The sequence below is a fragment of the Choristoneura fumiferana genome, chromosome 5 (assembly GCF_025370935.1).
Source record: "Choristoneura fumiferana chromosome 5, NRCan_CFum_1, whole genome shotgun sequence".
NCBI lineage: Eukaryota > Metazoa > Arthropoda > Insecta > Lepidoptera > Tortricidae > Choristoneura > Choristoneura fumiferana.
Genome location: NC_133476.1, coordinates 13,401,473 through 13,418,532, shown reverse-complemented (window position 1 = coordinate 13,418,532; position 17,060 = coordinate 13,401,473). Strand labels below are relative to the sequence as shown.

Sequence of the window (17,060 nt, the reverse complement as noted above, 5' to 3'; positions counted from 1 at the left end):
AAAAGAGTTCATCAACAACCGATTGAATTTTTTTACATACTTATGGAAATTCCTGCTCTACAGATTTGTCTTGTTTCCTTCAAAATATATTAATAATAAAACAAGGCTCAACTACGTTATAAATATCAATGAAATGGTTTCAATTACCTCTGACCTACATTTGCAATAAAATCAAGAGCCGATTAATTATAGGGAGCGCCCTCGTGTCCCGCATTGGTTGAGGTAATTGTGTAGTAAATTTCAGGCTATGATTGGGTACGTGTCTCATCTCATCACTGTCAAAATATCGTTTTAATATTATGTAATAAATACTCTATATTATTTTTTAATTCATTTGTAATTCATTTTTAGGGTTCCGTAGCCAAAATGGCGAAAACGGAACCCTTATAGTTTCGCCATGTATATCTGTCTGTCTGTCTGTCTATCTGTCCGTCCGCGGCTTGCTCAGGGACTTTAAATGCTAAAAAGCTGTAATTTTTCACGAATGTATATGTAAAGGATACAATAAAAAATTCAAAAAAATTTTTTTTTACTTTTTATTTTCTTATCAAATCTTGTAGTATGGGGTATCGTTGGATAGTTGTTTTAAATTTTTTTCATTTTCATTAGTGGGTTGCCAAAACGATTTTTCGATTCAGTAATTTGATTGCAAAATATTCAACTTTAAAATGCAAATTTCCATTAAAATCGAGCGTTCTCCCCTCTAAAATCTAAAGCGGTGGGTGGAATTTTTTTATAAAATTCTGGATCAGGTAAATATATCAAACTTACAAGGAAAACTATAACGGTTAAGTTTTCTTGAGAATTATTGTAGTTTAAGAGTAAATAGCAGCCTAGGGTATAAAATATACCTAAACTTTGAATATTCCCTACAAAATACGAAATTCTTAGACACACAACACACACTAACATCACGCCTGTATTCCCAAATGCTTTATTCTGTATTCCCAAACGTTACCGCTTCGGAGCCACTTTTAGCAATTTTAGGTTTTAAGTTTGACAAAAACGATACAATAGTGACAGGTTGCTAGCCTGTCGCCTACGGTATACCTAAACCTATATCCTCAGTCGCCTCTTACGACATCCACGGAAGAAATGGAGAGGTGTAATTCTAACCCGACACCACACGGGGGAAAAATACATATTACTTAAGTAATAATAATAATATTTTTTTCGTAATGGCTACGGATCCCTATTTCGGGCGTGTCCGACACGCTCTAGGCCGGTTTTTGATTTTACACCTGGATAGTTCACTTGTAGGCATTGAAGGTTAATGATTATTTGTGTCACAAGGGAGCAAAATGGTGTATTTACGGCGAGGGCGTACATTGAATCCAGAATGTAGCGAAGGATTCTACAATAAAATCCTGAGCGTAGCGAGGGATTCTAAAGTAGAATCCTGAGCGTAATGAGGGATTCAAGTGTTAACGCCCAATATGAAAAAAAAATTGCTCCCGAATGGCTCATACAACTTTTCACACCGAGCATTAAGAAAATTGAAGAAATAAATCTTAATATTATTAAAGAACAACTAGCATAGAAAATGGCGTGGCTTTACAATTATCAACTTCAAAAAATGGCATTTGCAATAAAACACTTAGAAAAGCCTTGAACAGAAAAGATGCACTTTGCTCCCTCTCGTCAGAGAGGAAAAGTTACTTTTCTGAAGGAGAGGTGTGAAAAAACTATTGTGTACTCGTAACACTGTCAAATCTATTTATTTGTCAATGCGCAATAACAAAACATTAGTAAGAGAGTTTTCAAATCATTTACTAGACAGCTATTCGTAATCACATTTATCACGTACAAAAAATAAAGGGGTGTAAATATATCTCTGAAAATGTAACAAGGTAACATAACGTGTATCGAGCTAGACGAGGTCAGTCGGGTAGGGACAAGAGCTGGAAGGGGCGCTACGGGGGGGCGCGGCGGCGGCGCGCGCGGCGGCCGCACAGCAGCCGCTGGAACGCGTGCCGGAACTCGGGGCTGAACACCGTGTAGATGACCGGGTTGAGCGTCGAGTTGAAGTACCCCAGCCACAGCGACAGCGACGTCAGCACCGGGCTCACCTCGCACTCGCCGCACGTCGGCATCAGAATCGCGAGCACAAAAAACGGCAGCCAGCACGCGACGAATGCGCCGGTTATTATTGCCAGAGTTTTAGCCGCTTTTCGCTCCCTCTTCGAGTCTGCGGCCTCTTTTGGCTTGCGTCGCACCAATGTTGGATAGTAGGCGGCTGCGACAGCACCGTAGCCGGTCGTCGGCGGATCCGCCTCGAGACCATTCGCGCAAGACTGTTTTTCGGGGCTCGTGTTATTTGACGATACGTTAGTGAATCCGGTAGTTGTGGTTTCGGAGATAGTCGGCAGCGGCCGTCCTATGACGGCGACGACCGCCGCCGCGATGCCGCCGCTGCCGCCAGCCGCGACCAGCGCGCCGCCCGCGGGCACGGGCGGCGGCCCGCCCCCGCCGCGCGCGGTCGCTCCCCGTCGTCGCCGTATTCTCTTTCTGGCTGTTTGATATATTCGCCAATACAGTATTAAAACAACGAGTACTGGCACGTAGAAGGAGGAGGCTGTTGCGAATATTTGGTAGCCTACGTCTTGGCTGACGACGCAGTGCAAGTCCTCGGACACGCGTCGATTCCAGTCGGGGTCTTTCCAGCCCAGAAGAGGTGCGATGCACACCATAAAGCTCACGATCCACACACAGGCAATCATGGCACCGATTCGCCGCGCTGTCCGCGCGTGAATGTAATCTATGTTCGTCACAGCCCAATACCTTTGAACAAACAAATTAAAATAAGTAATTATAAGGTAGGTACAGTCAACGTCATTATTTGTTATTTATTTATTTTGTCAATAAAAAAATTACAGCATGACTGTAAATAGCAATAGTAATACCAAGTAGCAATACCAATGCTCTGTAAAATTCAGATAATACATAAAATACATACACAAAATAGTACATCGTGTCTTAAGAGCGGTAAATAAGGAATTACGAACGAGAGTCTATTAGAAACCCGAAGTCGAAGACTGAGGGTTTTAATGAGTTGATGTTCGTAATTCTAGTACCGCCCGTGCGACATACAATGTTTTTCATCACATCTGCGAGTAAAATTTTATATTTGTAAAAGAAAGAATATAGTTCTTCCAAATATTGCCGATACCTTAGGCTGCACTCTTGGCCCCTTGCCCTCCCCCTCCGCTGACGTAAGTGTGCATGTGGTCCTTCTGCAGCGCCATGCGCAGGAGCAGCGCGCGCAGCAGTACCTACTAGTACGCGCAATGACTCATTTACCGACCTTGGGTTTCATGACAAGAATAAAAGGTCGAGAGTTTTATTTGGGAGATTGCAACCAAAGTAGCCTGCATGTTACGACACGTTTACGAGCAAGTGTAATGAAAAGAAATAAAAGAACATACAAAAAAATACATACAAATAAAACTTAGGTATTATAAATAAGTGACCACTTTTGTACCTTGTCATTTTAACGTCATGTTTGAAAAGATATCCGAAATTGTGTACCGACTGAAAGCGACAAGGTACAAAAGTGATCACTTATGACTGTACCTAATTATTAAAGTACCTTGTCTTTCTGTTAAAGAATTTTCCCCTAAATGTAGATTAAAATATGAATTTTGCAATAATTCAATAATGATAAAATTTTATTACCTAAGTTGATTAATTACATAGGTCAACTTTGTCGAGTACAGTCAGTAGCAGAGAGTGAGCGAGTTAGCGCCAAAGCAACAAAAGGATGTGCACAAACTTTGAACATCACTTCTGCTAGTAACTGCATGTGGATCAATATGTGGACGTATTTACCTATCGAGAGCGATAGCAACAAGGTGCAATATGGAAGCGGTGCAGCAGAGCACGTCTCCAGAGGTCCACATGTCGCAGAGCTCGGGGCCCAGCGTCCAGCGCTGGGCGACCTCGTACACGGCGCCCAGTGGCATGACCAGGCAGGCGACCAGAAGGTCGGCCACGGCCAGGGACAGGATCAGCTGATTGGCCGCGCTGCGCAGGTGCCGCTCTAGCAGGATTGCTGCTATCACGAATACATTACCTGTAAACAAACATCATTCATCATCTTCTTGAAAATTAAATACTTATTCTGATCACCTTTAGCACGCTTTTTCTATTGAGAAGTGGTCGAAATTACAGCCTTTTTACAAGCTGTTATTTCTAATTCTCACACGCGTAGAAATGGACACCTACCTATTGTTATCTAATTAGGTATGTACCTATAGTTTTTCACAACCAATGATTCCTCCCGATGTATCTGCGCAGTGCAACAATTTTGTAGGTACCACAGTAAAACTTAAATAAATTCAATTTAAAAATAAAGTACCTATCGATTATTGGTCAATTGATTTTGCGGCAAAATCGTGAATGACCCGCACCTAACGCGCTCTAAATTACTTACTTATACGTACACATCATGACAAATAAAACAAGTTTTTATAAAATCGTATTAATATGACTTCATTTAAAAGATGGCAACCTTTAAACACATTATAGGGATAAGCCCGCCTTTGTACGAGTGAAATTAGTATCTCGAAGATACAGCCTTATTCATAAAAAAACCTTAATTGAGGTTTGATCGGTCTGTTAGTTAACAGACTGATTAAGCTTGTAAGACGGTTGTCAAGAAGTATGATTCATAAACGCTTGCTAGCAGTCTGCTAGTTGTTGAGCTGCTGATAGACGAATTAATTACCCCTCCCTTACTACAGCTCCCTTGCTACGGCTTGGATCTAATTTCAGCAATGGTAGTTAATAAAACATGCCTTGACAGTAAATAAATAAAAATCAAGGTACTTTTGAAGGACGGTTAAAAAAATTATTAATAATTTGTGGGTGATTTTAATAAGAAGGTACGTGTAATGAACCAACTGTTATTGCGACCAAGTGTATTTTACTCCGGCAGGGGTTGGGTAGGGTTTTTTTTACGCTTCTTAATTCGTGGAGTCTAACAGCCTTATTCATAAAAATCCTAATTGAGGTTTGATCGGTCTGTTACTTAGCAGACTGATTAAGCTTGTTAGACGGTTGTCAAGAAGTATGATTCATAAACGCTTGCAGTCTGCTAGTTGTTGAGCCGCTGATAGACGGATTAGACGCGTTATTTTTTGACAAATCAAAGACAAAAAATGGTTCTTAAAAAAAAAAGTTGTAGCAGTGACAGGTTGCTAGCTTTATTTTGATTTCGATCGCATGTTTATGTGTGAAAAATTGCTATTTTGCATATTTTTAAATACAAAGGTCGCTGAGCAAAAATTCTTTTAGTTCGTTTTTATTTACATGTTCGGCTACTGACAAAAAACAATCTGTGCTTTTCTGTGTCAAATTAGCTGTGTAAACTGTAGGTACTATTTAGCTATTAGTAGGGTATAAAGGAGGGTCTACGGTCCTAATCTTTCCTGATCGACTGATTAGCGCTAACAGACGTTTATGAACCAACTGTTATTGCGACCAAGTGTATTTTACTCCGGAGGTTGGGTAGGGTTTAACTTTTTATGAATAAGGCTCTAAATATTTTCAAACATTTCGCAGGCGCCACCTTAATCCTATGCTTAGGCATGAGTTAATTCTAGATAATCGGTGATTTTGATTAGGTATGTAAATGATTGTCAAAATAATTTTACAGTTATGTGCATAATGTACATTACCGGGTGTGGCCTGTAATACGAGAAAAAATTAAAACATAGATATATACGTCAAACTGAACAAACAAACATTCGTTCAGCGACTTTTAAAAATAAATAGTTTTTTAATTTTTATTACACTTTTAAGTTTATTCGAAGAAGCAATGTAGAACAAAATGCTTGACGTTTGTAGCGTGACAGGCGACGTCAGTTGTGTTCTAGGATGGTGTAAATTGATAGCAGTATTTAATTTGTATGAAAAAGGTAAAATTCAAAGACTCCATTATTTTTAAAGTCGCTGAACTAATGTTGTTAAGTTTGACGAGGGCGATCTATGTTTTAATTTTTGTTCGTATTATAGGCCACACCCCGTATACATATGTATAAGTAGATGTGTGTACGCACCGACTACAGTAGCTAGTATAAGTAAGCCGAGCACGACGGCCTTGACAGCGGCGCGCACGAGCGCGGCAGGTGAGTCGAAGGGCGCGGACGGATCCCACCAGCTGCCATTCCCCTCGGTGGCGTTCCAGCCGGGGGTCCACTCAGTGGCGTTCCACGAGAGGTTCCTGGACGCTGGCAGCCGCAGGTACAGCGCCTCCCACTCCAGCAGGTCGTCGCCGTCCGCGCCCTCCATACCCTCTCACCGAGACACCTCGTCGCCCGCTAACATGCAAGAAAGAAACACATTTTGTTAAGGCTACGGTCCGAAACCCAAATAGTAATTATAAATAAATAAATAAATATCACGGGACAATTCACACCAATTGACCTAGTCCCAAAGTAAGCTTAGCAAAGCTTGTGTTATGGGTACTAAGCAACGGATAAATATAATTATATAGATAGATACATACTTAAATATATATTAAACACCCAAGACCCGAGAACAATCATTCGTATTTTTCATACAAATATCTGCCCCGACACGGGAATCGAACCCGGGACCTCAAGCTTCGTAGTCAGGTTTTCTAAGCACTAGGCCATCTGGTCGTCTATTAATAATAAGTTATTCATTGATATAGAAACAACAAATTTTCTTCAATTAACACAACACAATTATTATTTTCACAAGGAAAATTGTTTTTTCGACTATTTAAAAATGATCGAAAATTCGACCTTAGCACAAATCATTAACATCGTCGTTTTTGATTAGGTACCTATTCTGTAGCACGAATGAACTTGAATTATTGCGAAAGAATCAAAACGAATAAACAATGTTACCTAGGTTAATTGATTATTCTTATACAAGGTATCTTTAAATGGTTCCATCCATGTAAGGGTTATTCATCAATAATAATCCATATCTTTGGATGAAATTTTAATCAGGCATTGACGCGGTACACTTAGAACATTGATCAATGTATGGATACATTTCTCAATCAAAATTAAAAAAATCTTGAAAATATTTGAAATAATTCCTGTTGAATAATTCCGTATTGATTTTCAGACTCCTTGTTGCTTTCTCATGATTTCATTCTTTCGCAGAAAATCTTGAATTTTTCCAATTCAATTTGATTTTACCTACTTTTAGGTCTGTTTTTATTGGTTTCGTTTAGGTATTCACTCTTTAGGTGGCTCATCCAGACTTTTTGCAGTTGCCGACAAGGTAGAATGCCAATTGTTTTCTTAAAAAGGTACTTATATGCATAATATAGGTATGGTTCCATATTGTGAATTTGAACGGTTGTATTTAATAATAAGCCATACGAATAAATAAATGGTTCCATGTCTTATAATTCGGTTACAAAAAAATCGAATACACGCCTGTGATTCAAATCAAAAAAAAGTAATTAAGTAATTATGTAGCAGTGCCTACGGACTTGTTGTAATATTAACTTGTTTTAAATAAATTATTCTAAGGCAGACCTCCAATATTGATTTCTAATGTAGGTACATTATTGATGAATTTCTCTATTAGATAAAGATCTTTCTACTTCTACTGGACGGGCGAATGTCGGTTGTTTTCTTTTATTCAGCTTAACCTTAAACATGACTTATTAATAAATTTTATGTGACAGGTACCTAAATGTGATGCCGTCTCTGTTTATTCGTCCAAAATAAAACAGAAACGGCATCGCAAATATCTGTCGCGTAAATTTTAGCAATGAATGGTGAAACATGCCCTAAGTATTAAAACACGATTCTATAAACAACTTAGGTATTATAGACTTCTGAATAGATTCAAAATATCAAAAAACGGCAAATAAAACGTAGTGTACTTACTGCTCGTATTGTATATTTGAAGTAGAAGGCTCACTGCTCGGTCCACCATTGTTATTTCTAATTTGGGTATTGCGCGCGTTCCAATCTGTTGGAGAAATTATAAGTTGTTATTTATGGAAAACAATTCAAAGAAAAAGAAGAAGTCTCAAAGAAGGTTCAACTTAGATGTAGGCATTTTAGCGTAATTGAGCGCTACCTAAGTAGCTATTCATTGCTCATTCGAATGAATACCTACCGAAAAGACCTGAGCTAAGTTTCAAGGTGCTATTTTTTGGGATAATTATTCCCGTGTGTAATCTGGTTTTTATCCAGAGAAGCTTATTAGGTATTGTAGGTTATCCTATTAGGTATAGGTAATTATTGTGAAATGAAATCAGTCAATCAATCAATTATAAAGATTCAGGTGTTACTTGAACTAAAATTATTGTCTAAGTAAAGTTTTTTGATGAGGCGCATGTTATATATTTTTTTCGATAGTCTTGGTCTTAAAAAACGAGGAACGGTAGCTCTTAAATTTTATTACCTATCGTGTACTTAATGGAAATGTGATTTTTGTATTCGATGACATTATGTATATGCCTATGCCTATGGGTACCTACCTACTCAAAGAGAAAATAACGTGATGTCAACTGTTATGCCAATTGTCACTTGTTAATCTTGTAATAATTAAATGAAAAGGCACTAATTATTGTTTTATTTGCTAATAACACGATTGACAAGGTTCAGTTGATATCTGATGTAATTTTTTTCTTTAAGTACCTATGAAGCCGTAGTAGCTTTGTCTGCCATTACCGCTGCAATGTCATCTCGATTGCAAAAAAAACACAATCATAGGGAATAAACATCGCAGAACTACCGCTCCTCGATCTTTGAGACCAGGACTATCAAAAAGTAAAATAATCTGCACCTCTTCAAATAACATTACCTACCTACTTAGCCAATCTTGCTACACCGCAACCTTAAACCGAGTTTAGACTTGCAAGAAATATCGTGCAAGTTGCATTACATTGCGAGGCCGTAAAGCCAACGAGTTTGTAGTGGTCAATCGAGCGTCGCAATGTAATGCAACTTGCACGATTTTTCTTGCAAATCTAAACTCGGCGTTAGTGCACAATTATGCAGCTATGTATATCTGTGGGGCACATGCATGATTTTATGGATAATTCTCCTAACTACTGTTTGTGTGATATATGTTTACCTATATCACAGAATAAGTAATAGTACAATGTGCCTTTATTATATCTCACGCGGTTTCTAAATAGTACACTCGTTGTGACTCGTTGTTCAAACAGTAGGTATTTAACTAGTACCTACTTCAGTGTAATAGAAAAAAAGAAAGGCTTTGCTAAACCTTTTCACATATAATGGTATTTGTTGGCAAAGCCTTTCCGTTAACATTCCTTGGTACTCGTACGTTGCAAATATTCAAATGAGACGTGTGTATAAGTAGATGAATATGTAACTAATTGCAGATCTTCCTTTGTACTTGGCTCGCTATTTCCCTCGCGACGATTACTGTGAATGATTATTTAATAGCTGCAAACCCGGGACCTGCGACCACAACGGGGCCCGTCGTTGCGTTTGATTGTACTTACGTTTCTGTTGTTAGATAAGTTTGAGTTCAATATATCATTCTATCTTCATGCTCAATACACTGATAATATAGTATTGAAATTTTAATTATAATCAAGTAGCGACTTATGTTATTTGCTCTTTAGTTGAAAAGCATTATTAAACGTATATATAATTCAATAAAATAGAAAAGGTTTCAGCAGGTTGTTGGATTAGCTTGTTTGAAAACCCCTGTAAATGCAGGTGGTAGGACCTTGTGCAAGGTCCGCTGGGATTGCTACCACCATATTGCTCGCTAATCCTGCCGTGAAGCAGTAGTGCTTGCACTGTTTGTGTTTCGGCGTGGAGAGTAAGACAGCCGGTGAAATTACTGGCACGTGAGGTATCCCATCTTGGGCCTCTAGGTCTGCAATACACACTACACTGGTGTTTCAGATGTTTATGGGCGGTGGTGATCTCTTACCATCAGAAGACCCACTTGCTCGTTTGCCATCCAGTCAAATAAAAAAAATGTTTTTTTAGAAATTTCACTGTTTAGGTTAACCAAATATTTTTCCATTCTTTTATCGATGTTCAGAGCGTAGGTATGTAGAAAGTACAGTCACCAGCACCAATATCTGATACAAGAAGCGTGCATAAATATCTGATACGACTCTATTTCTAGGAAGGACGTGTCAGATATTTTTGCACGCTCCGCTGTGGCAGATATTATTGCTGGTGACTGTACCTACCGTGTACAAACTCTAAACTTTTACAACGGTATCCAATCGAAGCAACCCAAATAAATTTATCAAAATATTCCGAAACAGTTTTAAAACAGCTTTTGCACGTTATTAGCCTGAGTTAATTTACGAGTATCTCGATGTCAACATAATATCTCAGGATAATCATAGATTTCCATGTGATTATTACTTAACTCAGCGACGTGACTGTAATTTGCGGTTCCATGCTCTCTCTATGAAACGTCAGTGAAGCTTCGTAATTAATTGCATAATAAATCCGGGTCTAATTATGTGGTTTGGCAAATTGGTGTAACATTCCCGAGTAACAAGTTTTGAATTATTATTCAACCGAAATCCAATTTGTTGAAAATTTTTATGAAGTAGCTATTGTGTATAATTTTCTGGATGACGGAAACATATTAAAAGTCCAAACTCGGTTCACAAAAAACCTTTCAACAATGTAAACGTGGTGAAATACGGCCCTTTATTCATATCAAAATGTTTGGTGCTATTGATCAACTTAAGTTTAATTAAGCTGCAGCTTTTTGCTTTCCGATTTTCCAAATAAACCGTTCCCATGGTTCAAGGTAGTTGAAGGGATCATGTTTGTTGCAGCGGAATCTTTTGTGATTTTGTTCGGTAAATAATAAAAATGATTTTGGTAAGGTGTTTTTAGGTTTTGAAAGCTAATAATTAATTATTAACTAAATTAAACTCGTGTTTGTAAGTTTGTAAGTGAGTGCGTTCCCGACGTCTGCGGACTGCTTTACGTCGTGTGGTGTTTTTAGAGCTGATATAATATTTTCTAAATAGTTCATTTTTATTAAGATTTTAGACCAATTATTAACTTGCGTACACAATATGCCGAAGATAGTTACGTGAGAACAAATTATAAAATATCGTTTTAGACATAATGTATATATTGATGTCATCCCAGCTGTCTCCTAAACGAGGTTGAATCAGAGAGCAGTATAAGTTACAACAAAACAATTGCATTTGAATTTGGCAAAAACAAATACTCAAACAAGAACAAGAATGAGCCATTGGGTTTAAGGCATAAGCTTTATTTTCGCAATGGCAAGTGTCAATTCGTCAGGGTAGAGCGTATAAAGTAACCATGATTGTTAAATTCCGACACTAATTAATGACCCGTTCTGAATTAGCTGTACTTTCACCCCATTAAAATATATAACAGAGTCAAGGTCGTATTCGATAAACAAGGCATTCACGGACAATTAGTTCTTAAACAATTTTGAGGAAAAGCTTCGTCATTTTTCACTGTCAGTTTCTTATCTATAATATAAAAGTAAACCGCCAGAACGGAAAAAAAAACAAGACAGAGCAGGATGGCGCTCTACAACACCATTTTGACACGTTTGTTCCAAACAACGCATTATTTCTCTGGAATTTTAAAGCAATTCGATTCTTTGGCCTTGGGAATCGCGAAGAACTTGAGAAAATATGGTATTGGGTGTGTACATTTTGTATATTAAGCAAAATAAAATCACAAGTTCGAATTTCGAGCCAAAAACGAGCGATCTATGCCAGTGTTGCCATTCAGGGAAAAATAAATCTATTCATTATCCTGCATTGCAGTCTGTAAAGCTCTTTACCCATTCATTGCTGCGCACTAGATTATGCTGTGCTTAGAGTAATGAAATTTGGTATGTACCTAGTAGATAGCCGGATGTCTGAAATAACACATAGGCTACTTTTACTACAATATTCCCACGGGATAGTTGTTCTTAACATTTGTCCTTCAGTATAAAGGCATGGAATAACATCATTGACGTACAAGTGTGATGAAAAAGAATAAACTGTGTAATATTAAAATATTCAATGTCCAGTGGTTCCAGTGTTTTCTTCCAGGTAATTAAATATTTAAATTAACCTGTACGCCGGTATACATATAGTTTATGGACCGCGACGAAGAAACGACACTTCCAGCGCACTGATCCAGTTTGTGGCGAGGCTTATATAGGCTGCATATTTTACGACGGGACGTCCGATTACCGTTACAAAAACCGGGAGGTGAAATCACTGGTCAATATTATTTATTACCAATTTAATTCACATGGAAAACATAACATAGGTAGATATCATTTTTGAAGGTTTTTAACTATTTCTGCCGAAGTGTAAACACAATTTCATAAAGACAGTCTAGAGCATGAAATCGAGTTTAATCAATGAGTACTTTTTCAATGTTTTCGAGTGCAGTTTCATTCCGTTTATTGATAAATTTAAGTTATTTAATTTATGAAAATAATTAAACAAAGCGCGGGACCCAATTTTGATTCCAGAAAACGTGAATTCAGTAGGGAAAAAGGTACAATGACGAAGGTACGTTAAATAGCTGTACCTAAGTAATTTACTACCCGGTAACGGCTGGGTTTGCGGTCGTAATAGTAGCTGTAGATATAGAGCGTTGTATTAGCGCGAGGTCGCGTGTGCGCAAGCGATAGGCAATTAAGTAGGTAGCTCTGCTGCTCAGTACTATTGTTAGAATATTATAAATAAACAATTGATTGGTTAACAAAAAAAATAATTACAAGAAAATCTGTTCACTTTAAACTTGTCTCCTGTGACGATAATAAGACACGTAAAGGCGGTGCTACGCTTAGTAAGTTCTCGTATTTTGTTCATTTAAAAATCCGTCATCATATGTTTTTTTAATGCCAAATGAAGGTAAACGTCCGAGTGCTTGACACGCTAATGCCCAATAGATGACACCCCGTAGTCTCCGTTATTGAAATGACACAAAATTAAAGATGCCAACTATTGGGACAGTGACGAGTACTCGTACGTTTACCTTATGCTGCGCCAATCGTAGGACCTCGCAAAATCTATATATATAAAAGAAGAAACTGACTGACTGACTTATAGATCAAAGCACAGCCCAAACCGCTGGGTCTAGAAACTTCAAATTTTGCATGCAAGTAGGTAATACTAACAACTAAAAAAAGTTTTCAGTATTTTCCGAAATTCCCACGGAATAGTGAGTAAACGGGATTTGCGGTGGTGATCTCTTACCATCAGGACACCCACTTGCTCGTTTGCCTACCAGTCGAATAAAAAAAGGTAGGTAATACTAACAGCTAAAAACAATTTTCAGGCTTTATCAAAATTCCCACGGGATAGGGAATAAATGGGATTTATATTTTCGTTTCAAAGTGGCCCTAACTCCGTAGGTAATTTTATAATATTAGAGACTTCAAATTTGGCATGCAGGTAGATAACAGGTAAAAACTGTTTTAAAGATTTTCAGAATATCCCACGGCATAAAACGAATAAAGAGGATTTTATATACCAACTGAATCAGAAAACGCACAAGCTAAATTAATAAAGCTACATGTGTATCTAATCGACAATTAAGAATATTAAAATAGATCATAACAGTAATTGCTCACCTTGTAATTTACCTTTTTTCTCTATGTAACTTATCTGTTTTCTGTATCGCTTACTATGTCTGGTGTACAATAAAGAGTCTTTTGTAATTGAAAAATGAAAAAAAAAAATGAAAAATATTTATTAAGTTAAAAGTACATGGTTTACGGTACAGAGGTTGGAATCTCCTAGTAAGTATAAAATACCTGTGTCAGGAGATCCCACTCTTCCATTACAAAAAATCTTTATCAATACAAACTAACTATACTATGTTGTACATACAAATATGTTTTATGATTTAGAACAATAACAAAAGTAGGGAAAAAGCAGTAGTGTGTGTGTGTGTGTGTGTGTGTGTGTGTGTGTGTGTGTGTGTGTGTGTGTGTGTGTTTGCGTATGCGTGCGTGCGTGCGTGCGCGAGTGTGTTTGTGAATAAGTAAGTACTTATAATTATGTGATATGATATGATATGATAGCTTAGTACAGATACACAATGTATTAGTGCTTAAAAAGTATCTAATTTAATAATAGTTCTTCAACAACTTCATAACTTAGAGTTTTTAACCACTTTATTAAAGCCTTTTTACAAGGTAGCACTCGTAAAGGAAATATGTTTTTAACTTTATTAATCTTATTATAAAGGCGTGCTGATAATACTCTAAATTGGGTTCTAGCAAAACGAGATTTACAGGGTGGGACACTAACAACATTGTGCTTTCTTCTACCAGTTATTAACTGTGGCTTAAATGCCAACGATTTGTGTACTTTGAGAGCAGTTAACAGAAAAAATAATTTCCTCATTGAAAGAAGTCCCGAAATATTGTAAAGTTCATTGGTCGAATATCTATACGGTTTAAAGTACATGACCTTAATTAAACTTCTTTGACCTCTCTCTACCTCCAGGAACTTAGTCTTTGTAGCTCCGCCCCAGACAGTAATACAATAAGTCATAATAGGTTGAGCTAATACTGTGTATAGTTGATTTAACAGTGATTTTGTGGTGATATGTCGTAACTTTTTGAATAACCATGTGAGTTTTCTGATTCTGTTGTTAACATACTCTATATGTGTATGCCACGAAAGTCTTTGGTCCAACATGATGCCAAGGTATTTAGTTGATGTCACTTTTGCAATTTGGATACAGTTACAGTGGTTATTCATGCTACAGGTATGCATTTTTAAATCGAAATTACTGTCTGGTTGAGTGCTTATATTTTTAGTAAAACATATATAGTTGGTTTTTGCAAGGTTAAGTGTCAAAAGATTAGAGTTTAGCCATTGACTTACTCTACGCAGTCCGATATCAGCACTGTTAAGAACGCTGTTCCAAGATTTTCCAGTAAACAGAATAACTGTATCGTCCGCGTACGATAAGACGCGACCATCCTCCATGTTCATATCAGTCAGGTCATTAATGTATATTGAAAATAGAGTAGGTCCAAGTACGCTTCCCTGGGGAACACCAAAAAACACCTCAGACTCTTCGCTTACATAATCACCTATCTTTACACGTTGCCTTCTACCATGTAAGTAGTCACCAAGCAAATCCAGCGGCTTTCCTCTAATTCCGATGTGTTCTAATTTATGAACAAGAATGGAAAGAGAGACGGTGTCGAAAGCTTTCTTAAGGTCCAAGAAAACCGCTGTACATTTGCTACCGCTGTCAACCTGTTCAGCTATTAAAGAGGTAAGTGCCAGTATAGCGTCCTCAGTGGACCTTCCCTGCCTGAAGCCAAACTGTGAATTTGAAAGGATCCCAAATTTATTTAAATATGAATTCAACCTGTTATTTATAAGTTTTTCTAGTATTTTTGAAATTGATGAAAGAACGGAGATAGGCCTGTAGTTGTTGGCATCGTCTCTCTTACCACTCTTATAAACCGGTGTAACAATGGATCGTTTAAGAGCCGATGGGAAAACCCCATTTTTAAAACATAGATTTGCCAAGTGACTAATGACAGGTACTACAAGAGGTCTAGCAAGCTTAAGGAATTTGGTGGGGATACGGTCAGGTCCTGGGGCACTATCAGTTTTTAGGCTCATAAGTATTTTATCCACTTCTTGGGGATCAGTATCTAACAGGACAAAAGATGAGGCAATTGATTGTAGTGGCTGACTGTTTGTGGTGGAAGTAGAGCCTGTGTTAGGAATATTTTGAGCTAAATTTTTACCTACGTTCGCAAAAAAGTTATTTACATAGTTGACTGACTCACACGGAGAGGGTTTGCAATTTAACAAATCAACGTTACTTGAATTTTGAGTTTTATAATGGGTAATAGACTTAATGGAATTCCAGAGAGCTTTAGGATTTTTCAGTGACTTAGATATCTGTTCCCTATCATATGTTCGCTTCAGTTTCTTTATTAGGTTATTACAGAAATTTCGATATCTAACAAATGTGATTTTCAGGGTCTCATTTTGCGGATTACAACGTAAGTTTAATTGCATTTTGTTTCTGTTTTTGATGCAACGGAGGATTCCAGGAGTAATCCATGGCTTCATAATCCTGCGACTGCAAGTTATAGATTTCATGATTTTAGCTTCGAGTAGTGAAACTTGAAGATGATTAATTAATTGTTCAGCAACGAATTCCGCATTATTGCTAGATAGAAGTGATGCTATGTTCTTATTTAGTAAGTTCGTTACTGCGTTATCATAATTATAAATTTCACATATCTTACTTTTATTTTGAATATTTTTAAAGCCGATAGCGATAGGAAAATGGTGTAGTGGTCCGTCAAGGATGTGTTTAGAACAGCTGCAAAAGCTAATAACTTATTTTGCTCTATTTTTATCATAAAATGATCCAAGCAACTGTTTGCCTTGTGGGTAGTGTATGGGCAGGGAGTAAACCATAAATGGAGAGCATATTTAGGTATTGATGTCTGTTTGAACAATCATTAGATGATTCTTGCTGACGAGGGATAAGGTTATGTTTATGTCTCCTGTTATTATTATGTTATTACATGATTTAATGGTATCTAAGTGAGAGCTAAGCGAATTGATGAAGGTCGATGCACTGTTGTTAGATGGTGAGCGATAAATGCCAAGTATGACCGTGTTTTCTATTTTAATTTGTATGCCCGAAGCATGATCAATCCTAATTTCCTCAACACTAGCCTTTAAAGATTTATTTACGTAGACCACCACACCATCGTTTTGGTTCATGTTATTCAGAGTAGATAAAGATGAGTAATTGGGAATACAAGGAATAGGTTTCAAGTCGCTTAATCTGCATTCTGTCAAAACTATAACATCAATGGGACAGTTTAATTGCGAGAGTGTAATAAGGAAGTTATTAAAATTACAGTAAATGCTTCTAATATTTTGTGAGATTATGGTTAACTTATTAAAATTAGAGATATGGCTTTTAAGATCCTGAGCATCACATTTCACTGAATATGCAATTTCAGTTTCATATTTCATTTACAGTGTTGATTTGATTAGCCATTACGTATTAAATAGATTAATTGATGTAAGATGTATACCTAATAGGTTACATTTA

General features: G+C 37.3%; 1 protein-coding gene across 1 annotated transcript; it reads right to left on the bottom strand.

Moving 5' to 3' along the window:
- Positions 1-1,749: 1,749 nt before the first annotated feature.
- Positions 1,750-7,983, bottom strand: LOC141428217 (5-hydroxytryptamine receptor). The gene is made up of 4 exons (XM_074088064.1): positions 7,878-7,983; positions 6,060-6,320; positions 3,829-4,072; positions 1,750-2,781 (listed from the first exon to the last, which is right to left on the bottom strand). The coding sequence occupies exons 2-4, from the start codon at positions 6,289-6,291 to the stop codon at positions 1,914-1,916; spliced, it is 1,344 nt and encodes a 447-aa protein (XP_073944165.1). The 5' UTR covers positions 6,292-6,320; positions 7,878-7,983; the 3' UTR covers positions 1,750-1,913.
- Positions 7,984-17,060: the final 9,077 nt, after the last annotated feature.

Excerpts from the sequence above, each read along its gene's own strand:
- LOC141428217 (XM_074088064.1), bottom strand. The coding sequence starts at position 6,291 with ATGGAGGGCGCGGACGGCGACGACCTGCTGGAGTGGGAGGCGCTGTAC. Across the intron at positions 4,073-6,059 it reads TATACTAGCTACTGTAGTCG|GTAATGTATTCGTGATAGCA; the intron begins GTGCGTACACAC and ends GTTTGTTTACAG. Across the intron at positions 2,782-3,828 it reads GTTGCTATCGCTCTCGATAG|GTATTGGGCTGTGACGAACA; the intron begins GTAAATACGTCC and ends GTTTGTTCAAAG.